At 40.0% G+C, this 27,064-nt stretch overlaps 1 protein-coding gene across 2 annotated transcripts in view; it reads left to right on the top strand.

Moving 5' to 3' along the window:
• The window catches only part of LOC116271976 (FERM and PDZ domain-containing protein 4-like), a 488,004-nt gene extending 461,627 nt beyond the window's left edge, over nt 1-26,377 (top strand). For both annotated transcript variants that reach the window (XM_031660763.1, XM_031660762.1), the window contains exons 3-4: nt 14,890-15,050; nt 20,008-26,377. In XM_031660763.1, coding sequence (XP_031516623.1) covers nt 14,890-15,050; nt 20,008-20,162 — 316 coding nt within the window. In that variant the 3' untranslated portion in view covers nt 20,163-26,377. The remainder of the gene's footprint in view (nt 1-14,889; nt 15,051-20,007) is intronic.
• Nucleotides 26,378-27,064: the final 687 nt, after the last annotated feature.

Genomic DNA, 27,064 nt, shown 5'->3' with positions numbered 1-27,064 from the left:
AGACATTTTTATTGTCAAGCTCTCAGGCTGTTTTCAGACCATTCGGATCAGGGACTTTTCAGATTCTTTTTAAAAAATAATTCCTTTCTCCTTATTGTTCTCTGTTTTCTATTTTAGAAATTCCTATCAATTGTGTATTGGATCTTTTGAATTGATCACCTATAAATGTTTTCTTTTCTCTCATATTTCTGAGACTTTGTCTTTTTATTCAACTTTCTGGAAGATTTTTAAAAATTTTATCATTCAGGCTTTTTACTGAATTGAGTATGAAATTGTTTAATTTCTAAGAATATTCCCTCAGTCTCATGTTTCTATTTTTTTCCAGTGAAGTGCTGCAGTACACAACCTAAGGCACATGGCTCTATCCAGTTATCTTACACAATTTAGGCCTAGAAATGAGTTTGCTAAGACACATAATATATGCATTTTAATTTCAAAAACTTATGATAGCCCTTCAGAAACAGGTTGCACAAACTTATACTTCAAATTCTAGGGAAGGGAAATGCTATATCAGAATTTTTACTTTGCATTTATTAACGAGAATGAGTGTCATTCAGAACTTTATTGGCCATTTGTATTATTTTTATCTATGTGCCTGGTCATGCACTTCATTTTTTTTAATTGAGTTGCCTTTTCTTTTTGAATTCTACAAGTTCTTTATTGTGTATATTATGTATTTGTCTGTTTCATATGTTGCAAATATTCCCTTCCAATGTGTCATTTGCCTTGTAACTTTGCTTATGCTTTTGATATTTTAAATTACTGTGTGATTGAACCTGTTCGTCTTTTCCTTTGTAGCTTCTGGGTTTCACATCATGCTTAGAAATGTCCTTCCTACTCCTAGACTCTAAAGGTATTATTTAGTAGTATTTTCTTCTAGTGCTTTCATAGGTTAAATGTTTTACACCTAATACATATAGGAAACCTTGTGTATGGTATGTGTGCAAATCTAGCTTATTGACTTTCTATATAGATACTGTATTTAGTTAACCCCATTTTAAACAATAGTTTATTCTTTCCCTGAGATTTGAATTGCCCTCATGCTTTAGTTTGTGACTATTTCTATTCCATTGCACTATTTATTAGTTTATTTTAGAGAATGTGTGTTCCATAATGTAATGGTTCAGTGGGGACTCCCTTCACTGATTCTGACTAACTGTCCAAAGTCCAGTTACTTTACTAATCTGTTCCTCAACTGTAAATGACTGTAAGAATAACACCCATCTCATAGGTTCATTGTGAAAATGAATGTGGTAATACATATAAATAATTGAGAGTAGCTCTTGGCAAACTCAGGAAATGTTAGCAGCAGCTGCTACTGTTAAGGTAATGGTTCTTTTCTCCAGGGCCTAGCACAGTGCCTGATTAAACAAATCCAACTGAAAGGCTAGATAACATGAACGTCAATTATTGAAGAGAATTGAATGTCTTCCTTGTGAGGAAGACAGAAAGGCATAAAGAGCTATAATGCCCTTTTTTCAAAAGTGAAGATGGATGGGGAAAAATCTCCCAGAGTTTTATCCTGGGTCATTGATTTGTTTCCCCCATGGCTTGTGTGGCCCAGAGAATAAGTCAGACTAATAAAGGTTGAAAGTAGTTTTCAGCCTTTAAATGGAATTAAATGAATACTACTATGACAAGTTAATTAGATACCCATAAAATTGCTAAACATATGTCATTAAAAATGCCCATGCTCCAAATTTTGTTAAACATCAATTATGATCATAAGAAATCTGCATCTAGTAAAATGGATACTGCTGACACATGTTAATTATTCTGGAAAATAATTGAGCTCTTTAAAAATTTTACTATGCTATTAAGCATGTATGGCCTCTGAAAATTTGAGCTATTGTGAGCTTATCCAAATGAATCTAACAACATAAAATGAAGTAAAAGTTTTCTTTGAGTTCTCTTAGTATGACAAAAGGCAAACTCAATTTAGATAAATTGAGCCTGGAAAATGAAATACTTTTAAGCAAACAGCATCAAAATTGATATCAGGGATGCCATTAAGCAAATAGCATCAAAATCATTGTGTTTCTTTAATTATTTTCATATTTTTATTTTGAAATGAATACAGGTAATGGGAAATTCATAATCTTGGAAGATAGTGATCATTTTACTCTCAGTGACTATTCTCTTCTCCCTGCTGAAATAGAAAACCTTCCCTGCTTGAATGGGTCTGAACAACTAAGTCCTCTGGTTTCCTCCCAGCCCACTTTCTCTTGAGGTTGACCTTGCTTATAAACACCTTTAGCTTCTAGCAGGAGTGCACTCTTGAAATCACAAGACTATCTCCAAGTGTCCAGGAAAGACCATTGACATGATCTGAAGATCCCTACCCCTGGATCCTACCCAGTAGCTCAGAAGTCGGGGTTGAGAATACAAACTTTAGCTTTCTGCTACATAGTTTTCCAATGTGGTTATACCATTTATTCTCCAGGAACAGATTTTGATAAGGGTATTCAAAGTGTCCTGTAGCATCTCTAGAATTGAATTCACAGTAACTTACACTCATGTGGATAGCATACTGTTTACACTGATTATTATAATACCAAACAGAGCATATAATTCAGGGTATTTATTGTCTCTATTACTTGTCTTTTTAATTTATAATCACTGGTAAGTCTCAATCTAAGCTTCAGTGTTCCTTGGGAGCAATGCCTATCTGGGGTTGGTGGTAGGAGGGAAGGTTGAGAGCTACCAGCTCTGTTCAGCATCTCTATCAACCCATGGGTGTGACTTGATTATTATTGCCTCTGACACATTAGAGCATCATTAACATAAAAGTCATCTCTTAAACACATTAAACTGAACTCAATTAACAGAATTGATTACCAGCCTAACTGTAGGGATTTTGGAGCTTTAGGGAAACTGACAAACATCTTGCCCTTTCAGATACTACAATTACATTAACAAAGCACAGTCAATAAACATTTTGCCAGCTCTAAATTTATCGTCTTTAATGATGACAAAAATCTCTCTGGGTGGATGAACTGGCTGTTGATAAAAGACTAATTGTGGAAATGGTTTTCAGTAGTGGTATTGACAAATAGAACTGAGTCCTTGAAGGATAAATTTGACCATGAATTAATGGAACCTATCTTGGACGTCAATTTGTACAAGCCCTAATAGATCTTTGATTTATTGCATCTCATTTTCTGAAGTGGAAAGCATGACTGGAAAAATGTATTAGTCTAGACATATAAACCTCATGGTCCTTTGAACTGTAACCCTCAGGCATTTGCCAAAGTCCCATGTGATGCAATCATAAGGATGAAGCTCTCAGGGCAGCAATGCTGCTGGTGGGGTTGAGGGCAGGGAGGTGAGATTCAGTTCACATGTACAAGGCTCAGAACAAGAGAAACACAAGCAAAACCCAAAACAGAAAAGATGTGTAAAGTTGGACAGTCTAAGGAACCTGAATTATTTAGGTAAGGGCTAGAAATAACAATTTCAATGCAGAAAAGATCAAGAGATCGCGAGTTCTTAATTAAAACAACTGTTAACTCAAACCTTTGATTCTGTGATTTCCTTACCAGCCCCTTTTAACTTCCATCAGAAGTTTTTAGTTATCAAAGTGAGCCTTTATTATGTAATCACTTCTTAAAAATTCTTTATGTAAAGATTATAGAATTGTGAAATTTACAAAGTGTGGCCAATCAACTCTCCAAAAATATCTCTTTTGTCAAAATTAATTCGTGTTTGACATGTGTCTTAGATCACAATTTCTGTAACACATATTCTTGTAGTTTGTACTTACCAAAACCATGGGGTTCTTTTCACTTTCCAAGTATAAAACTATAATGTAAATTTTCAAAGAATACACACGGACTGGGAGGACATACAACAGCCCCTTAGGATGGGGAGGAGACCTGCTGTGTCTTCAATCCTCCTCCTCAACTACTGCCCTAAAATATGGATAGAATTCAATTTGATAGAGACAAACTCTCAGACCTAAAATGATGATTTTAACATGATCGATAAAGACTTTGCTCATTGTTATCAAGCCTTTTGTTCAAAAATGCGTTTTTCTCCAGGTAAGAAAACATATAAGTAATCAGTTAAGAAGAAAAAGTCTGCCCAGCCATGCAATAATTATGTTCTCTGTAAGCAATGGATATTGACACCTTAGAAAGGTTTGGGGTGGTTACATTTCCAATCTAACTTCATTTTTAGGTTTCTAAAAATGCCACTGAATATTTCTGAATGTGAGAGTGGGACTTTTCAAGGGCTGTGGTGAGCTTTGTGATATCAATGATTCTGTCCATCACGTTTGAATATGTAAAACACCTTTTGGGCTCACACCGGAAGTTAGGAACTCTCTGGATCATACAGAACAGAAATCCTTACATTTTTTTACTTTTGTAGTCCTGTCACTAAAATAAGTTTTGAACATGTACTGCCCAAAATGTGTATTAATGTATTCATAGTTTATATATATGTACTACTATTAAGGGAGGAGACCACCCCTCATATCATCTTATGCCCAATTTCTGCCTCCGAAGAAAGAAGTAAAAACCAAAAGGCAGAAATGAAATCCACAGGTAGACAGCCCGGCGCTGCACCCTGGGCCTGGTAGTTAAAGATCGACCCCTGACCTAATCGGTTATGTTATCTATAGATTACAGACATTGTATAGAAATGCACTGTGAAAATCCCTATCTTGTTTTGTTCCCATCTAATTACCAGTGCATGCAGCCCCCAGTCACGTAATCCCCTGCTTGCTCAATCAATCACAACCCTCTCACTCGCGCCACCTTAGAGTTGTGAGCCTTTAAAAGGGACAGGAATTGCTTACTCGGAGAGCTCCGCTCTTGAGACAAGAGTCTTGCCGATGCCCCGCAGCCAAATAAACCCCTTCCTTCTTTAACTTGGTGTCTGAGGAGTTTTGTCTGCCGCTAGTCCTGCTACACTATAAATAACATATTATGGAGAATATAAAATATACGTTAAGAAGATGTTAAAATGAGGTGTTGAAGGTAAAATATATATTTTAATCACTTAAATATTTTGCTATCACTGCTGCATTGAAAATCAGTATTTTAAATGATAAAGTGATCAAGGATGCTGATTTATTTTTGAACATCTGGGTTTAACATTTCGTTGAGTAAAAATGTGAAGGTCTGGTTGCATGTTCAGCTTATTTCTTTATTTGGTTTTAATCATTGTTATTGGAGGAAAAAAAGAACTGCAGAAACATAAGAAGAGGCAAATGGACAAAGTAGGGCACCAACTTGCTTACTAGATCATGAAATACCATTTTTCAATCTCATCTATGCAAGAGATTTTGTTGACATTCGTCTGGAAAGTTTCCATCTTCTTTGATGTCTGTCAGCTGTACTTACAAACCAAATGGAAGATATTGCCTTTTTATCACACTTAACAAGTGAGTTCACAATCCACTGAAATGCTTCATTTGGAAGATTTTTAAACAGGTTAGACAAATCCATTTTCAAGTTTTCAAAGACTGCAGTTTTTATCTATGCATATTTGCATAATTTTCAATAAAACAATCGCATAACTGTTGTTATGTCTAAACATCTGTTTCCCTACATTCAGACCACAATCCAAGTTTATTTTGACAAACTAAGTTGCTTTCACTCTTTGCTGTGTCTTCTTTACCCTGAAAAGACAAATCTTTTAGTTCATTGTCACCAGCTAACCAACAACCCCTTTGTCAGACAAAAGATTTTCATAGCCGCTCTACTTTATTTTAATCATTTTGTTTCAAAAACAACCACACTGTTGATATGCTAAAGTACTTCAATTACCCTGGAAGCCTCGTTTTGTTCTAGTCAAAGCTACTACTCCATTGTTGTACATTTTGCTATATTTGGTGCCAGTATCATAGGATTCTAAGAATTGTCGTTTCATAATAAGTTCTGGTATCTTGTAGGGCTAGACAACCATAGCATTTTTCTTGTTTAGAGTGTTCTTTTATAGCATTATGTAAAATTTAGAATTCTCATTGTTGAATTTTTTTAAAAAGGACTATTGAAATATCTTTATTGGATGGCATTAAATTTGTAAATTAATTTGGAGAAAACTAAAATTATCACATTTAGTCTACCCATTAAAAAGAAGCCTCATTTATTTCAAAGCCTCCTAAAATTATCCAACAAGATTCTTCTAAACATTTTGTGATTTTAAATTTAATTGTTCTGGATTCTCTTGGCTTTTCAAGTACTATGTAAGTTTCCAAGCTTGATTAAACAGTTCTAAATCTTTAAATGCTCCTGACAATGTTGTGGGAATTGACTGACAGTGGCCTGTGGAATTGATTAGTGAAGGTTAAATTCTTCTGAACCCCAGTATGCATATTCATGAAGGCAAAAAGTGTGCAATTCACCATGTTATGTGAGCTGAAAATATATGATGTGCAGTTATGTGTGTTCATAGAAAATTTAACTTATTTCTAGTGAAGGGATTTGGTTTGGCTCTTTTGATCCCAAGGGACAGAGGCTTGCTCAAAAATGGGAGTTGAGTGCAAAAATATGTATATCATAAGAGAGATGGAATCCCATGTACATATGAGAATGAAAATGTAGAGTGGCTGAGCTGCCTAGCCTTAGGGGAAGCGGCAGCAGGAGGCAGTAGTTCCAGATGCAGAGAAGGTTTAGGGTCCTGATTAGAGAGGGTTCCTGGATCTTCTATCCTGACATTGCTCCACAGAGTGATCTCTCTCCAAGTTTAGTAACTTCTCTTCCAACTCCCGTCTTCGTTCCGACAAAGATGGTTTCTTTTTTCTTGTGTAGCACATATAAATCTTATTCCTAAATTCACTTGTGTGATCGTATTACATTCCTGCTGGTTAGCAATTCAAATGTAATCATGTTGAATATTCACAATTTCTGGGAATTCTGGGAATCTTACACAGAGAAGAAATTTGACCAGGGCTTTATGGTTTCAACCCACATTACGTGCTCCTAAGATACTCTGATTCAAATCTGTGTGATTCCCTGAAGTTCACTGATTGCCGTTTCTTAGGCTCAGACCTAAGTCGTGGTGCCTTGCCAGGCATCCCACCAAGCTGTTTCTCCTGAAGTTGCTGCCGCCTCTCAGGGGTCTTCTACCCTTGCTTCCTGAACCAAGCTGCTCAGACTTTCAGGAAACAAAAGTAGGAAAGAGTTATAAGCAGTCAACTTTTGCTTTGAGCCCTGACAAATGCGTCACCCCTAAAGCAAGAGTCTGCAAAAGACCTGTCTACTTTATTAGACCTGGGAGTGGAAAAAACCCAATGAGAACAAAGCAAAAAATATATTTTCAATATATTATTTTACCACACACATTATCATCATTTTGACTCACTCGAAACCTATCATGGGGTTCTAAAATGCCTCATGACCTCTCTCAGTTGTAACCTATGAACTTTAACAATCCATACTTTGCTTTCTTTTATTCTTCCTACTTAAATTCTTGCTCTGAGGAACTCTGGTTTACATAGATGAGCACTTTTGGTCAAAGTTTTCCATGTTAGGCCCCCTCCAAGGCCACAGCAGGGCTTATGAATTTTGCAGCCCTACTGTGCCCAAGCCCAAATCCAGTCAGGGATGTGGGAAGATGGTGAAGAATAGACTATGGGGTCCCTGTGGCTGCCATGTCACCAAGGATAATAAGGGGAGAAGTTTCCTTTGGAAGTGTCTGTGGTGTTTGTCCAATGTAACATACTTAGTCATGAATCACATGGGGAATGAAGTTGTTGGAGAAAATCCTTTTGACATGTGGAACTTCAGGGTATTTATTAATAAATATTATTTTAAGCACTATTTGCAGACTAGATGCATGAGCTTTTGGTACATAACAAACATCTCCCAAATTCAGTGTCATAAAACCATCATCATGTCTTATCCCTTATTCAGGTAGCTGATCTAGGCTTGGGGGCTGGGCAGCTCTGCTACACTTAGCTTCTCACTGAGGTGTAGGCTCTGGTCATTATAGAGAACAGGCTGAAAGGGCAGCCGTTACCTTGAGAGGGCCTTCTTGTGATGATGGTGGGCAGTAAGAACAGATGCCCAAACAAACTAACATTTTTTACTCGTCACATCTGGGCTCCATCATGGGACATGCTTAGGGCGATAGGATGTTAGCAGAGTCAAGGGGCAGAGAAACATGTACTGTATATAGTGGGTAGGTACTGGAAAGGAATGTGGCATCTAGTGGCAAATCATGACCTAGGAAGCAAATCAAGACTAAGTCAGTCTACGACATAGACCAGTGCTACCAAGATAAGAGCATATATTTATGCTTGGTCCTCTCCTGTAATCATAGTTGGTCACCCCTGAAAGCTAACGCCAACAATGACCTCAAGCATAACTTGGGCACAAAAATGTTTATACTCCATAAGTAGTTACACCTATTTGTGATCCAGTCTTAACTACCCAGATAGCCTACCTGCCATTATCTTCCCAGATTCTTTAACCTCCACACCAAAGGTAATGGCTTCTGAATTTGGATTTTCCTTCCGGAATCCTTCCACTCAGCACATATTTTGAAAACGACTTTGCAGTCTTTAATGAGTGCATCAAAAACTGGAATGACTTTAGGTTTTCACACAGGGTGCTTTCTACTAGTCAAAGCAATTATTTGTGACACATTGGGTGTATCACTGTTTTATTTCTGCTGAGAAAGAAGGGCTCCAAGAGTTCAAGGAAAGCCCTTTCCTTTTGTTATGGGGAGTTAGGCAGCAGGATTTCTGTCATTCCTTTTGAAATGAAATCTGTCAGAAGTAGGAAGATTGCTCACTTTATCTTGATAGACACATTTTCCATTTCAATTAATATACTCTGTATTTTTCGGGTCATAGACTCCTGGCCTATCTGTGTGTGTTTTTAGAGAAGGTTGGGGACGGAGAATGGAGGTTTGAATAGCTCATCAATTGTATACTTCTAGTCTCAGCATCAGCAACAACAGACACATCTTCATGATGCAGGTGATAAAAAAAAAAAAAAAAAAAGTTGCTTTTTCACCTCATCAAACAAGGACTCAAGCATCTTTATTCAAAAAAAGAATGTTGCAAGTACAGGGCCAAAAACTGCTTGCCTTGTTACAGAGGGTCAAATGATGTTTCATGGGGAACATGCTAGTAGGGATTCATTCTTACTGGAAAAGAGACAGGGGTTGATTATTTTTGGGTAATTTATTCTGAAAACACAACCCGTTGCGAAAGAAAATGAGAATGCCAATGGAAGGTTATCCTCAACATGCAAGCAAAACAAAAATAATCAAAATATCATTAGCAAAGATGACAACACTAGACCAAGCAGTGACCACACAGCACACATTTGGTTGTGTTTCCAGCCTTATTTGGGTAGGGGGAAAAAGCAATGAAGAAATACAGGCCAGTGTAAGACTCTGTTGACACAGAGAATGGCAGCGTCTGAGGTTGAAAGGGTGTATGCCTGTATCGCCCCTAATTATAGAACATCATCAGTGCTTCTTATTTCCCTCAAGACTCAGGCTTGCCCTCGGCACTATGTTCAATGGTCACTTAACGGTTTAGAAACACGGTTGAGAAAAACATATTAACAGTGATCCAGTCACTAGAGCACCTGGATTTTCTTCTACCTTCTTTTATTCTTTTGTGTTCTGGTACAGTATTGCCTGGTGTATATCAATGTATATTTGTATTTATTGTGTCATTGCATTTGATAGGATTTTTCACATTGAAAGCCTCCAAGCTTATGTAGGATTTGTGAGGCATTTTACTAAGAAAGTTGGGCTGCAAGTATTTTAAATGTTACTGAGTTTATTTCCATATTTTAAGACTGACTGTGTTCATAATGTCTGAAACGGACTGCTTTCTATTCATTGATCTCCAGAGATGAAAATAGCAATCAATACTTTGTGTTTAACTTTTATTTTAAGTTCAAGGCCACATGTGTAGGTTTGTTACATAGGAAAACTTATGTCATGAGGGTTTGTTGCACAGACTATTTCATCACCCAGGTATTAAGCCTAGTACCCGTTAGTTATTTTTCCTGATCCTCTCCCTCCTCCCACCTGCCACCCTCAAGTAGGCCCCAGTATGTGTTGTTCCCCTCTATGTGTCCATGTGTTCTCATCATTTAACTCCCACTTATAAGTGAGAACATTCCAGCCAATGCTTTTTGAGTGCTTACTATGTGCTTACATTTTGCTGAGTGCTTTATGTTTATTCATTCAGTTTTCACAACTATCTTATGAACTTGTTACTATCATTGTCACCATTTTACAGATGAGAAAACTGAAATATAGAGTGATGGAGTAATTCGTGCAGGTCACATCAGTAGGAAGTAGGGGAGCCAGGACTTGAATTCAGGCAGTCTGGCTCCAAAGTCTCTCACTAAACGATCATATCAGTTCTCATGTTCACACTGCACCTGGGCATGTATTTGTTTCTTGTACAAACTAGAAAGTGTCACCTACTTGAAGAGAAAAATGTCTCTCATAATGTGGATACATCAGGACACGAGATTTGCATTAGGCAACATGCTCATAGGTCCATCCTCACTGGGAATGTCTGGCGTGTGCAGGAAAATGGTTCCAGAGTAGAAGTCCCACCCCTGGTCTATCAGGGTGGCCTCCAAATATATTAAAAGCACAACAATTTTTGCGGCTTCTGCCGCTCTCACCCTGGTCCAAGGCACCACCATCAGGGGTTGATGTAACGGCCCCTGAAATGCTTCTACCAGTACCCTCTCCTGTCATCAGCAGGGCAGCTGGATCACATGTCTACTTTTTCCACTCAGAACAAAAGACAAAGTCTTTCCAAGAGCCTATGTGATCTGTGCCCCTCCTTCCCACCACTTCTTTACTCCTCACCACCCTGCCTCCAACCCCACATCCTTATCTGCGCCACTAGCCTTCAGATTGTTCCTGGGCAGGCTCACATCAGGCACGTTATGCCTCAGAACCTTTATGCTTCATGGTCCCTCTGTTGGAAGTGCTCCCCCCGAAATGTTTCCTGACCCCTGCTGATCATTGCAGCACCTTCACCCACCCACTCCACCCACTCAGCTCTCTATCCTTCCTCCCTGCCTTATTTTTCTCCCTAGTGTTTATAATGACTTGCTCTTCCATCTATTTTACTAATGTATTAGTTTCTTCTTTGTCTCTGAACACTAGCGTGAACACTTTCTTTTTTGTCTGCTTTCTTTCCCAGTGCAATCCCAGAACTGAGAATCCAGTGGGCGTTTTACAAATTGACTAAATGAACAAATGAGTGCATTGTGGAGTTGTTTTGGAGAATTAAATGAACTAACATATGGAAAGCATTTAGAACAAACAATGCTTAGCATGAAATTAATGTTTAATAAATGTCAGGTATCAATAAAAGAATAACGTAATAGTTATTGAATGAATGATGCATTAGATACTATTACTTGTTCCTGTGGTGGGAAGAGGGTAATCAAGCTCCAGAAGTTTTAAATATTTTAATATACATTCACAATGGTTGCTAGAGGAGATAATCAGGGACATCATTTGTGTCCTCGTTTCCTATTGTCTGGAGGGCGTACTAAAACCCACCCTTCTCTAGGCAGGAGAGTGGTTCTCAAACTTTGCTGGACTTGGGAATCACCTGCAGATGTTTTTAAAATTGATACTGGTTTGCATCCCAGATATTCTGATGCCGTTGGTCTGGAGTGTAACCCGGGCATTAGGAGTTTTGAAATGCTCCCTGAGTGATTCTAATGTGCAGCAAAGTTTGGGAATCACTGCCTTAAGCTTTTCACAGAGCTAGCAATAGCAGAAGGAAAAACCTTCCTCAGTGCCTCTCTATGCTTGGAATCAAGAGTTGCGCCAACCTCGTTTCTAAAACACACGTGACCATTAGCAAGTCACCCAGCTTCAGCAAGCTTTACCTTCCTCAATTTTATGTCTGCTGTGGAAAATGGTGAAGACACAGAATTCAGGGCCAGTTTCCAAAAATGTAAATTTTCCTTCTTCCCTCTCTCCCTTTCATTCTTCCTTCCTCCCTCCCTTCCTTTCTTCTTTCCATCCCTTCTTTCATCTGGAGATAAAAGGACAGAATTGTTTTCAAATGTGACTCAAAAATGTCTTACTCTAAGATGGTGCTTTCTTACAGAGGAGACCAGAGAACCAAAGTGTCCACCATGCCTAGGTGGCCCCATTCTCCCACAGGCATACCCAGCCATGCCTGTTTCAGGTCCAGGAGGGATCAGTGTCTGAAGGTCAAGTTCCCACCCTTTGGGGCCCACTGTGGGAGTATCAGAGGTCCTACTAGTGTCCTGGGTTCTAGCCCTGGCCTCCTCACTTCTTCCCTGTGTCTTAGTGCCTCCCAGCCTGGGGCCTTGTCTGAGGCTCCTACCCTGGTCACTGGGGCTCACTCTGCATTGGTTTTGCTGGCTCACTCAGGGTCTAGAATTCTGTCCTCTGACATCCAGGCCTCTCCATCTGATCTCCTGCTCACCTGAGTTCTGCCCACCTCTCTTCATCATCTCAAGCATATACCATATCATGGTAGCCGTGTCTAATCTATGGGTCCAGAAAAACACCTGAACCTACCCTATAATGCCACCAATCTCAGCCTGGACTTTTCTATTAATAGAATGGTGGTAGGACACTGGGGATAGCACACTACCGGGGCCAGCATCATGGATGTGTGACCCAAGCAGTGACACAGGACCCTGGACTGGGTTTAATGTTCTGCTGTCTTGAAATTAGTCATGTTTGAATGAAAGGCTCCACATTTTCATTTTGCACTGTTTCTGCAAATTATCTAATGTGCCCCACACTTCAAATCAGAAGACCTGGTATGGATTGCACCTGGCTTACACCTGAGAAGAGCGTGACCTTGGCCAAGTTATTTTTCCTATCTTGGCATTTGCAAAGAAGGAATGAGTAGGGTAAAACTGCCTCCATCATAGAGGAATTTTAAGAATGAAATAAGGTAACAGATGAGTGTTAGCACATGGTGCACAACATGTTAGTTCTCAACTAACACTTCTCTTTTTCCTACCGTTCCACCTCCCGAGAAGCTAAGTCGAAAAGGCACTTCCTTTCTATTTAAAATGGATTTTAAATGTTTGTTTTCCTAGATAGTGATATATACCTAAAGGACAGATCTTAGGAGGTTTTCATTGATCTTACCTCATTCTTATTAATTACACAGAAAGACAACAGGATTCCTTCTTTGCTATCTTTATTACATTGAACAATATGTTGTCCAGGTGGCATATAGAGTAGCATCTTCCAAGATATTTTTAAATGATCTTCTTTTACTTATTGAAGAAGATTATATAGAGAGAAATTTGAATTAAACCCGTGTCATTGAAATAATCTTAGCTTACATTACATTAAGGAGATTTCTATTATTCAGACTAATAACTTTTCCCCAAAAGAAGGCTGCCTTGAACAATGTGCATGAGTGAAGACTTCATTAAGAGTCATGGGAGTGAATCTTTGACCCAACCCTCTGGCATACGAGCCATGGGCTCTTAGTGACAATAAACTAGTATTTTGATCTCAGTTTTCTTATTGGTAAAATCCACAAAATAATACCAGTTCTGCCCTCTCATTCTCAATTTGTTTATCAAATTAGATATTTGTGGAAGTATTTTGAAAATTTTTGAATGCTATACAAATTTCAAGTTGGGATTATTGATAAGACTTCTGAAGTTTAGGTGTTAATGAAAAGATTCATTTGAACCACTTGAAAATCTTCCCGGAGAACAAATGCCAAGAGCTAAGTTCTCAGCTTCTTTGGAAATGGAGATGTATTTGGAAACAGGATGGTGTGTCACCACCAAAATAATCCACTTCAATTTTGCTGGGGCCAGAAGCCATAGGTATTACCTTCTAAATGTCTAAAACCCTCTGAGGTTATTTCTCAGCATATCAGTTATAACTAAATAGCTTTTCACGAAGAAATCTTTTTCTCTACTTATTAATCCAAGTATTAATGAGAATATACTATGTGCCAGATACTCTTCTAGCAACCTGAGATAAATCAGTGAATAAAACCAAGTTCCTTGCCCTCATAGAGTGTTTGTTCTAGTGTATAGAGCAAAACAACAAAAATAACTATAAAATTAAGTATACAGTTGACCCTTGAACAACATGGGGCTTGGGGCACCAACCCCACATGCAGTCAAAAATCCACATATCACTTTGGATGCCCTCAAAACTCAATTACTGATCGCATACTGTTGACCAGAAGTCTTACCGATAACATAACAGTTGATTAACACATATTTTGTATGTTATATGCATTATACTCATATACTGTATTCTTACAATAAAGTTAGAGAAAACAAAATGTTATTAAGAAAGCCGTAAGGAAGAGAAAATACATGTATTAATCATTAAGTAGAAGTAGATCATCATAAAGGTCTCCATCCTCATCGTCTTCACATTGAGTAAGTTAAGAAGGGGAAGGAAGAACAGGGGATGGTCTTGCTGTCTCAGGGGTGGCAGAGGAGGAAGAAAATCTATGTATAAGTGGACCTGTGCAGCTCAAACCTGTATTGTTCAAGAGCCAACTGCATTCTACGGCACGTTAGCACATGATTAGTGCTGTGGGGAAAAAAGAAGTAGAAGGGCGTAAAGGGGATCAGGCGTGTTGGGGAGCGGGGTTGCATTTTTAAAATGTATGGCCAGGACAGTCCTCTTCAAGGTCATATGTGAGCACAAGCTTGAGTGAGGTGAGGCTGGGCCATATGCATATCTGCAGGACAGGCTTTCCGGGTTGGAGGAACAGCCAATGCAAAAGCCTGAAGCAAAAGTGGCCCAAGTGAGCCATGAAAGAAGCATGACTATGGGTCTCCCCAGATCTTTCTCACTCTCTAACAAAAAATAGGTTTTGAAATTAAAGAGAATATGATTGCCAGGCCAATGCCTAAGACATACATTGATGCCTTGTTTCTCTTGTATGTGCTTTCTCCACAGTCACATGACACAGGCAATCCCTTTTGACGACCCTCGGTTAGAGAGCTGCCAAATCATCCCTCCGGCTCCTCGGAAGGTGGAGATGAGAAGGGACCCAGTGCTGGGATTTGGTTTTGTGGCAGGGAGTGAAAAGCCAGTGGTCGTTCGCTCAGTAACACCAGGTAAGCACCCAATCCCGGTTCTTGGTTTCCTGAGACTGTCTGCCACACCCTGCCAGAATAACTACTGTTCAGTTTCATAAGTGTCCAGACTGTGAAAGCTGGATATGTTTTTCCAAAACCTGGATAGAGTCACTTCACCAGAGGAACAGAAATGCCTCCTTAAACTAGGTTTTAAACTGCCAAATCCATCATTATCACCTGACTCAGGAAAATACTGAGCCATCATCTATAACCATGGAAATAACCCACTTCTTAACTTATGAATGCAGACAATAAGAGGCAGGCACTGTACTGTATTACGGTAAGCCCATGATGAATTCCTTAGTGGAAAAAAAGGAGGAAGTGGTTACAGTAGGATTTAGTCACTGGGGTAGTTGGATTATCTCACAAGTATGCACTTCCCTCCCTTCTCATTAGAGGCAGAATAAAGGGAAATCCATACTCCATTGCTGTTGGGCTGGACCAGGTGATTGACATTGGCCAATGGCATATTAACAAAGATGACATAAGCTTGAGACATGCTTGTGCAATTGAGCCTGTTTCCCGAGCTTCTGCCATGGCTATAAGAAGAGAGTTTTTGGCTGGGTGCAGTGGCTCACCTGTAATCCCAGCACTTTGAGAGGCCAAGGCTGGTGGGTCACTTGAAGCCAGGAGTTCGAGACCAGCCTGGCCAACATGGCAAAATCCCATCTCTACTAAAAAGACAAAAAATTAGCCAGGTGTGGTGGTGCATGCTTGCAGTCCCAGCTACTCGGGAGGCTGAGGCATGAGAATCGCTTGAACCCAGGAAGGGGAGGTTGCAGTGAGCTGAGATTGCGCTACTGCACTCCAGCCTGAGCAACAGAGTGAAACCCTGTCTCAAAACAAAAACAAAAACAAAAGACAGAGAGTTTTCCCCAGGTAGCTGTGACCTCTTCCATCTGAGCCCCATAATGAACACATGAGGCAGCAAGCCTGCAGTGGGGGAGCCAAGTACAGCCTCATCTGCAGTTTGGTACAGAACTGTCCAGCTAAGCCTGGCTGAAATCAGCCAGCCTGTGGTTATCCTAAAGACCCATAAGCATGAGAAGAAATGATCATTGGACACCTATTGAGCTTGGGGGTGATTTGTTATCCAGCAAATGCTGACTAATACAGTATGTGTCAAATCTTTAAAATTCTACAATATGATTAGATAATTAACGTACTTTCCCGCAATCATTCATATTAGAGTATACAGATGTTCCACTGTCAACACAGCTGAATACAATGGACTATGATGCAATCGCCTGAAGTGGGCTGCCTTTGCCTTTCCAGAAACAATGTGCTTTTATTATTTATTATATATGTATTTATATGCTTACTGTAATGGACTCATATTGGATTTATTTTCAGTAAAAAAGGAAATTATCTTCCATGCCCTTTCTTCTCAGGATTTTGCAAATCAGTAACAGGATTCAGCAGTAAAGTACTACACTTAGGAGCACAGACTCTGGCATCAGACTGCCTGAATCTGACTCCTACCTCTGCCCCTTTTTAGACTTTTTAGTTTCCATGTTAAATTCCCTGCATTTCAGTTTGATGTAACTTCTCTACGTCTTCTGTATAATGGGGATCAGTGTAGTATCTATGTTGTAGGGCTATGGAGAGAATGCAATAAATTAGAAGAGTGCCAGGCACATCCTGGTCATTCTGTAGATGTTTATTTTTATTGTTATTGTTATTTAACTCTAAAATGTTTGGCCAGTTGAGTGTCTCAATTAAGGGAAACAAAAGTCAAGTAGTGTCCTGGTATAGATTTTAAAATTTGGTTTAATGTTTCACTTTTCATTATTTTGACATAATATGCCCCAGGGCAAACATCACAAATAACCACTTTAGACTTGTGCTATCTGCTAAACTTTTTTATTTCACTAAATATAGATCATATTTTAGTTCTCTGTATAGGATTGTTGAGCTTGATACAACTGAGAATTCTCAAAACAGATTTGTTGCTTCGTATGATAACATGCTTTGTAAAAAAAAAAAAAAATAGAAACAATGTAGATAGTATAGAGGAGAAAGTAAAAAAAATCACCTGAATTCCTAGTACCAAGAGATAGCCATTATTGATGTAGACGGAGATAATATGTGTAGTAGATATAATTCCATGCATACGCAAACACACATATGTATTACCTATCAGATAATATATTTTATACATACATAATACATATATAGAGGTATGTGTACACACATTTTTTCCTAAATGGAATAGTATTCGGCATGCTGTTTTATAACACTGGGATAATCTAACATCTCTGATTATGAGATTCTCCAAAGTATGTGTCTTCCCAGGAGCTGAATGAAGATTCAAGTCTTATTTTTTGTTTTTTGGTATCATCTCACTGTTTCTACAACCTCTCTCCTTCCTTGCCCTCAATTCTCCTTAGCTTCAAAGACACTAATACCTACTGTTACACAATTTTGAGATGAGTAGAAAAAAAGTAAAAACAAAGGTCAAAGAGTACTATTTCCAGTTATTTTTATGAGTGAAAATGCTGGTCAAACAAGCTGTGTCAGTCATAAAAATGACTCTACAGAAGTCCCAGGTGATTTCAGTGTGTGACTAGATTTTCTATAATAGGCGATCCAGACTTCAAAGTAAAGGCTATGAGACAGTTCTCTTGAAGTGTGCCACTGTTTCGTATTTTGGATGGGACAGTGTGTTGCTTCTCCAGCATTCTTGATTAAAGTTGCTTGATTAGACAAGAGTAGTTTCCTTTAATCAGAAAGCATAGGCCAAATGTAAGAGTATGTTAATCTGAGAGTGATTTTCTTATTAGAATAGTTAACATTCGTCCTTCAGTTACTTTCAAAATTTTTCTGTATTTGATCAGCATTTGATTGCTAACCATTTGTTTGACTGAATTTGAGTGATTATTGCACATAATTTAATACTTATTATGTTTCCCAAGTGGTTTTTCTGAATTCCTTATGCGTGCAAACACTGAATCCCACATCTGTAAAATGAATATTTTCTATCAGTAATATGAGGACATGTTAAGGTTCCCCTACTCTCTTACTTCCCAGAAGGAAGACGAATTTATGCTACAGCTTGAATGACACATATGCCTAGTGTCTGGGTGGGGAGAGAAACACTGAATTACTTTCAGTTCCATGTTCTGGGTATGAAGTGTTCATTTCAATTACTAAATGAAGTAATAGCAATAATATTTGAAAGATAGCATTTCAGCTGCAGCTATCACCCAGCGTCAGACCTGTGGAAATATAGTTAAAATTATAGTACCATATGCTACCATATCAATATTTGGGAGGTAATTGCATGTGTCTAGAGCATAATTCAGGTAATTGATTTTAGGTCTTACTTAAATACAAATGTATGCTTTACACAGATGTGGTTTTAAGTTTATGTGTTAAGAAACCTGGCAGTGACTAGGTTCTGAATTATAGTTTTTCTTTTTTAGTTCAAAAGGGACATTCGCCATTCTGAATTTGGAAGAGTCCAAGCTAAGATCTAGTCCTTCCTTCAAGTCAATTATTTAACCTGTGTGAGCCTCAATTATCTCATAATATGGAAGGGATGATAGTATTCAGTGACGTTACTAGGCCAAGAATTTAACCCATTGCCTGGTGCATAATAAATGCTCAACAAATATTAGTTTCCTTCTCCCTTCTTGGAAACAACGGAAAGAGAAAAGGGCCAGGCACAGTGGCTCATCCCTGTAACCCCAGCACTTTGAGAGGCTGAGGTGGGAGGATTGCTTGAGCCCAGGAGTTTGAGACCAGCCTGGGCAATACAGTGAGATCTTGTCTCTACAACAAATAAACAAGGCCGGGCGCCGTGGCTGACGCCTGTAATCCCAGCACTTTGGGAGGCCGAGGCGGGCAGATCACGAGGTCAGGACATCGAGAACATCCTGGCTAACACGGTGAAACCCCATCTCTACTAAAAATGCAAAAAATTAGCCGGGTGTAGTGGCAGGCGCCTGTAGTCCCAGCTACTCGGGAGGCTGAGGCACGAGAATGGCGTGAATCCGGGAGGCAGAGGTTGCAGTGAGCCAAAATCGCGCCACTGCACTCCAGCCTGGGCGACAGAGCGAGACTCCATCTCTAAATAAATAAATAAACAGACAAACAAAATTAGCCGGGTGTGGTGGTGTGTGCCCACAGTCCCAGCTGCTCAGCAGGATGAGGTGGGAGGGTTGCTGGAGGGATGCACGTGGAGCTGTGAGGGAGGAAGGGGACACCCGCCTAGCCAACCAGATCAGCTGAATCAACCCTGGCAATCAGTGGGGTGACAGATGTCACAGCCAGATCACCCTCACATCTGAACACCCTCTTACTGAGATATCTTACGATTCTCCACAGTATGCTGTCTCCCTACTTGTAATAAGTACATAAATGCACCTTTGTTTGAATCCAGCTGTGCGGAATTGTTGCAGCTTTGGCCACAGGGTATCAACACAACTGATTGGCTACCTGTTGAGAGACTAGCTCCTTCTAGGGGCCTCACCACACATACACACACAAAATGGCCTGTTGACCAGCAGCATCAGCAGCACCTGGGAGCTTGTGAGAAATGCATTATCTCACCCTGTACCCCTGCATGGTAACAGGATTCCCAGGTGATCCACCATAAAGTGTGAGAAGTGCTGCTAGGCTGAGTCTCGGCATGGTAACAGGATTCCCAGGTGATCCACCATAAAGTGTGAGAAGTGCTGCTAGGCTGAGTCTCGACCTTGCTTGTAAAGTTTTAGAAAAATGTGGATGCCTGGGTCCCATCCTGAAAGATTCTGATTTAATTGGTCAGGGTACAGCCTGGGCCTCAGAATTGTCCAAAGAATACCCAAGTGTGGTTGGGTTTCGGTTTTGCTGATAGCACCATTTGCTCACAGTGAATCGTGATCAGGAGAGGGGGCTTGGGATAGGTTGCCAATGGTCTTCTCACCTGTGCTTCATTCTCATTTATCTCCAGGTGGCCCCTCTGAAGGCAAGCTGATCCCGGGAGATCAGATTGTAATGATTAATGATGAACCGGTCAGCGCTGCACCCAGAGAGCGGGTCATTGATCTGGTCAGGTGGGTGACTCATTCACCTGTGTCCTGTTCTGCCTTGAAGGCTGCTACATAGCTCTGAGGTCTCAACTAGCAGAGGAAGAGCCTCCTGTGGGACAATTTAGGACAGAAACACAAGCAACACATCCACACGATTGAAAATGCTGCTGACACTGACCTGTAATATCAAAACACATGCTCCATAAACACAAAACTCCTAATTGTCCACTCTCTGTTAACATTGAAGGCACAAATGCCTCAGTTTAACATTTTTATGACTCCTATATCCAAAGGTTCATTTTTTCCTTCCAGAATTACTAACACATTGATTTTTCGTAATCAGGGAGATCAAAACACAATACCTGAATTCAGCGTAAGTGATGAGTAATTTTATATACATAATCCCATGGATATACAAACACAGTTCACTGATACTTCATATTTGACTAAGTTCTTCATTACTGAATTTTGAGATTATCAACTATGGCAATAGGATAATTAGGTCAAAGCTAAGAGTTTACAAAATACACGTGGTTTATTGGTTTAGTTTTATTGTAGATGTAAGTAGTTTGTTATGTGATATTCTTAATGGGGCACCAGAAAATGTATTTTGTGTTATGTTAAAACTATTGGTCAAGAATCCCCTTAGAAGCCCACTGGAGTTATACTTCCTTAGTGAATTTAGGGGAAAAGAGATCTTTAGAAGTTTTTCAAATGAAGAAGCTGGACCTATCGTGTGAATGTATCCATTCATGCTATAGGAGTGTTGACGAATAAGGAGACATGACATTTGTCTTTTATAAACTCGTATTTTCAACCAAGATTGAAGCCAAAGCTAAGGTTACCAGAACTCTTTTCACTCAAGAGGGGATTTCCTAACATTTATGCTTACTCATTACAGAAAGTGTTAGGTTGGTGCGAAAGTAATTGCTGTTTTTGCCATTGAAAGTAATGGCAAAAATTTCAATTATTTTCGCACCAACCTAATAAATCTGTACTTTGGAAAAGGCATTAAGTGGAGTATTTCTGGGGTCTTTCAGAGAAAGTCTCTTTCTCAAGCCTAGTTCAGCTTTTGCTTCACAAAGAGGTTCTGGAGGGTCAAGCAGTCTTGGAAGAACTGGGAGAGAAGCAAAAAGAGAAATAGAAAGAGAAGGCACTTACATTTAGTGTAAGCAACCATCTCAGTTTTAGCATTTAAAAGGCCCATGTCCCAGGGAAACTCTGGAATGGTTGGTCACTGCTATGGTCTGAATGTTAGTGTCCCCTCAAAATTTATATATTGCAACCTAATACCTAATGTGATTGTATTAATAGGTGAGGCCTTTAGGAAAGTGATTAAGTCATGAGGTCTCTGCATCATGAATGGGATTAGTATCCTTATAAAAATTTGAAGAGAATTGCCTTGCTCCTTCTCCCATGTAAAGACACAGTGACAAAGTACTGTCTTTGAGGAATGAGGCCTTTACCAAACACCAAATCTTCTGGAAGATCTTGGACTTCACTGCCTCCAGAACTGTGAGAAATACATTTCAATTATTTATAAATTATTCAGTCTAAGGTATTTTGTTGTAGCAGCTCAAACAGACTAAGACAGTCACTCTTCTTCAGTCTGGGCTTAATGGAGTCTTCCCAGATGGCTAGAAAAGTCATACTTGTACTCCTGGGGCATCCAGGTCTCCAAAGAATGGTCTTACACGGGAGCAGACACTGAGACTTGTGACATATTCACTATGCATCAGGAACAAGACCTGGGAACGTCTCCAATATTTCTATGGACAAGGGGAGCCAGAATACGGAAAGAATCTGTATGTAAGAGCCCTTGGTAAGGAGCTGCAGTGTTCATTTGGAATAACTTCTCTCTTGAGATGCGTGTGGGTGTCAGCAGGGGCATACCTCATCTAGATAGGCTCTGAGCCTTCTGGAATGCCATGTTTGGGCTTGATGGCAGAAGTTGCATAGACATTTTGTTTTCCCCTAGGTGCACACCTCTGTGATTAGTCCTATTGATTTTTGTGCCTGGAGGATGATAGAAGAAATAAAATATCTGTGTTTAGGTTGGCTGTGACTTAATTGCCTGCTGCAGGACAGTGACAGAGAAAAACCTATCTGAAAGTGTGATCATTTCCTAGCAATTGTTCCAGGGATATTTAGAAAGATTATTTCCAAGAAAGATATTTTCTTTCTGGTTTAATGCTTATAGAAGAAAATGGCATATCTGTAAACAAAGCACTCTCTATAGAACTTTACATGTAATAAAATAAGCCAGTTAAAAGAGAGGATGGCAAACAGCTCCAAGTTCAAATCCAGCCTGCCATGTGTCTTTGCAAAGTCCATCAGCTAAGAAAGGTAGGTTTTTTAAACCATTTTTTAAAAGTTGAAAAATGTATTTTGTGACACATGGAAATCATATAAAATTCAGATTTTAGTATCCATAAGTATTTTAGTGGGTTTAGCCATGTTTGCTCATTTGTGTTTTATCTATGTCTGCTTTCCTGCTACAACAGAGTTGAGTAGTTGCAACAGAAACTATCTGGCTCACAACCTTTTCACTCTCACTAAACCACAATGTTAAAATAATGTATGTCTTTCTAATGAAAATGATCACACATTACAAAATATTCCTGTGCCTTCCCATAAGTTTAGTCATCTGTCTGCCATAATGTGTACTAACCTAAACATTTAACTCTTGTAGAAAATCCCCTTTTTACTGGCCTCCTCAGCTGATATATGTTTTAAGGTCTATATCTTACACAAGACAAATTCCCTTTCTGTATAATAAAAAAAATCCCATTTTCTTAGCCACTAAGGAAATTTGGAAAAACACTCATCATTTTGATAACACTATAAAATTCTCTCTTTAAAAATCGGCATCCATTTGCTTGCTTTAGTGGTGTAGTCTTGTTTTGTTCCTTTTCCCCCATTGCAGCATGTGTTCATGGATCATTTTTTGTTCCCAGATCCATTTGTGTTTCTTGGTGGATTATTTTTCTGATCATTTGGTTACTCTATTATAGAAAATTATTTTTTCTTGAGAAAATGAAAGAGTTTCGCAGAGACCAATTTACTGATATACTAACAACATTTTGGTTTTTTCATGTAGTCTCAAAAAAGCTATAATTGCTGCACCGAAATTAGATGAGTTCTGTTCACTTCATGGTCTTCTAAGTTGTTAACTCTAACTCAGACTGTATAATGGTGTTTGAGGATGAAAATCTTTGAAGAATCCATGCCCTTTACAAATTACCATATCTTTCTTCTTTAAAAGTATCTAAGGATAATTTTCTTTTCACAATTAGACTAATTAACTGAAAGCAGTCTCCAAAATTTTATTTCTAAAAAGTAAGGAGTATTATTGCCCATAGAAACATTATGAATTGTGCCTTGCCTTCCCACTCCCATGGCTAGCCAGCACAATTAAATTCGTTTGACTTCAACAAGGAATTATTGAGGATTAACAGACATCATATAAGGCAATGAGCATGTATAGATACATAGGCATGATTCTTGCCCTCAAGGAGAAGAATTCTAATTGATTTCCCTATATTTATGACTGGACAAGGCTGTTGGCGAGGTTAGTATTTGGTAGGAATGTTTGGTGGAGATGGATGGTGTGTTAAGGGGTATTATTGATGGTGGTAAAGAGTAGCCATCAATGCGAAGTGGAAGGGCAGGTTTATGCATGAGAAGGGAGTTGTAAAATAGATCTTTCCTTTGACTCTAGAAACCCCAGACCTTCTTGATGGACACTCACTTTCCAACCTGCAGATATTAAAAAAATCCATTGCCTACGTGGCTGTCCTGAATCACCACCTCAAAATTTGGTCCTTCAAGGCAGCAATATAAATCTACTGGCTCCTGTTAGAATGGGTGCACTAGACTTTTTGGATTAGAGATGCAATTGGGAACCTGATAAATGCCATAGACTTTTCCCCCATCCAGAAAAACCCACGTGTATACAAAGTTCTGCGTACAATATTAGAATGGTTTTTGACTCCCTAAAGTTAGTCCCAGTTTTAGCGCCAGGGCAGCAGACTCTGAGAATGCTGAGTCCCTTCCTCCCCTTCTCCCACTTCCTCAGTACCAGATGCTAACATTGAAGAGTCAAGCATATAAACAACTTGATCTTATCCTTTTCTATCAAAGCAGTTGAAGTGGAAAATTGCCCATCCTATAATAAGAAGGTACAATGGTCAAACTGGAGACTAATTCCCCTTTATCCCAACATCTGTAATAGGGCAGCTAACTATTCCTCCATCTGCCTTCTCCCACTACTTATGTTGATTATTCATGCTGATCTAATTGATGAGCAGTGTTATAGCTATGGCTATTTATCTACAGAGGGTTGCTCACATCTGTCAGACATGTCACCCCTTCTATACTAATACCCTGGGAATTGGAGAACTTTCCTAGGTAGCAGTAGTGTTCTTTCAATAAGAAAGTAACTGTAATAAGAAATAAGAATAAATGATAGGGGAGTGGCATTAACAAGGTAGCAAAATGAGGTCCCCCACTGGTATCCCCCACAGCAACTATAATTTGGCAGCCACCTGTGGACAAAAGTGGCTTTGTGGGAGCTTTGGAATCCAAATAGGTCACTAAACCCTGGTGGAGCCTAAGACTGAGGAAGGCCATTTTGAGAAGGCAGACACACCCAGGCCTTGGTGGCAGACTCACTGACTATGATCCCAAATACAGACTCAGAAACAACCACATCCCCCCATGGAGTTGGCTACAGCCCGGTTTGGCCTTGGTCCTACTACTGGCATTATCCATTAAGGGACCCGGGAAGAGTCATACCTACCTAGGCCTTGGGTAACAGATCTGCTAACCTTGGCCCCAGTTGTGGACCCTGAAGTGGCTTGTGACCAAGCTCCAGCCTCTCTCAGCCATTGTCTGTGAGCAGTCCCACCTGTCCTGGGACCTGCTGGGAAACAGGCCAGTTCATACCCCCAGAGGTAGGCCTAATGAACTTAGTTCCACAGATTTTGAAACAGCCCCATAATTCAGCTCCAGCCTCTCTCAGCCATAATCCAGGAGCAGTCATGCCCATGCAGGGACCCTCTGGGATATATATTCATTTGTGTCCCCTCAGGCAGGCCTACTGACCTCCATCTGAATGTGGATCCTGAAGTGGCCCCATAACCTGTCTCTAGCTCCTCTCAGCCATGGTCAGGGAGTGGTCCTGCCTGCCCAGGGACCCAGGAGACAGGCTCCTCTGTGCCCTAGAGGCAGACTTACCAACCTTGATCTAACTGCAGATCCTGAAACAGCCCTGAAACTCAATTCCAGCCACTCTCATCTGGTATTCAGGAGCAGTCCTGCCTCCCCGACTCCACCTAGGGACCTGCAGAGTGGCATGCCCATTTGTGCCACCACAGGCAGGCCTGCCAGCCTTGATCCAACTACAGATCTTAAAGCAACACTGTGATCCAGCTCCAGCCCTGCACAGCCACAGTCCTTCCCACCCAGGAAACCATGAGGAGGCATGTCCATCTGTGTTCCCAGAAGCAGGCCTGTGGATCTTGATCTTGACTGTGGACCCCGAAGTAGCCCTGTGACTCATTTCCAGCCTCTCGCAATCACAGTCCAGGACCAGTTATGCTTACTCAGAAACCCACCCAATGGTCCAGCAATAACCCTCCCACAATGATCTGTGTACCTAGTAACAGGCCCATGATCTGTAGAACCTTGTCCCAACATCAGCCCAATTAATGAAGATCCTAGAAGCATTCCAGTCTGCTCAGAGATTAGATAGGATCCATGCTCTCCCAAGGCTCTGGAAACAGGCCTACCCCCCATTGTAAGACCCCATTGCAGATTTAGCAGTAGTCACATGATCTAGCCCTACTATAATTGCAGAGGCAATCTCATCAGTCAACAAGAGAAGGCTTTTACCTGCTGAAACCAGTCTATAAAGACCAGTCTGTAAAAACTGGAAATCTAGCAGACCCCATTGCAAATATAGCAGTAGTCACATGATCTAGCTCCACTGCAATTGCAGAGGCAATCTCATCAATCAACAAGAGAAGGTCTTTACCTGCTGAAACCAGTCTATAAAGACCAGCCTACAAAGACTGGAAGAGGGCCTGGTGCAGTGACTCACGTTTATAATCCCAGTACTTTGGGAGGCCAAGGCAGGTGGATGACTTGAGGTTAGGAGTTTGAGATTAGCTGGTCAACATGGTGACACCCAGTCTCTACTAAAAATACAAAAAAAAATTTTAAAAAAGAAAAAAGAAAATAGCCTGCTGTGGTGTTGTGTGCCTGTAGTCCCAGCTACGCCGGAGGCTGAGGTGGTAGAATCGCTTGAACCCAGGAGGCAGAGGTTGTAAAGCCGAGATCATACCACTGGACTCCAGCCTAGGCAACAGAGCAAGACTCCGTCTCAAAAAAAGAAAAGAAAACAAAGCAAAACAACAACAACCAAAAAACGACTGAAAGAGATGTTTGCCCCCTCAAATGCACAGATACCAACTCAAGGCTACATGAATCATGAAGAATCAAGCAAACATGATACCACAAAAGGAAACTATTGAGGCTTCAATAAGCAGCCCCTAAGATATATCATTTGAGATATATAAATTACATGAAAAATAATACAAAATAATCACCTTAATGAAGCTCAGTGGGATACAAGAGAACACAGACCACTAAGCAAAAACAAAAAGCAATACATAAACAAAATAAACAGTTTAATAAAGAAATAAAGGTCAGGTGCGGTGATTTACGCTTGTAATTCCAGCACTTTAGGAGGCCAAGGTGGGCAGATGGCTTGAGCCCAAGAGTTCAAGACCAGCCTGGCCAACATGGCAAAGCCCTGTCTCTACAAAAATTAGCCAGATGTGGTGGCCTGCACCCATAGTCCCAGCAACTTGGGAGGCTGAAGTGGGAGGATGACTTGAGCCCAGGAGGCAGAGGTTACAGTGAGCCAAGATCACACCACTGCACTGTAGCCTGGGCAACATAGCCAGACCCTGT

The sequence above is a fragment of the Papio anubis genome, chromosome X (genome assembly GCF_008728515.1).
Source record: "Papio anubis isolate 15944 chromosome X, Panubis1.0, whole genome shotgun sequence".
Classification (NCBI taxonomy): Eukaryota; Metazoa; Chordata; class Mammalia; order Primates; family Cercopithecidae; genus Papio; species Papio anubis.
Note: the sequence above shows the minus strand (reverse complement) of the source record. Positions and strands in the feature narration are given on the sequence as shown.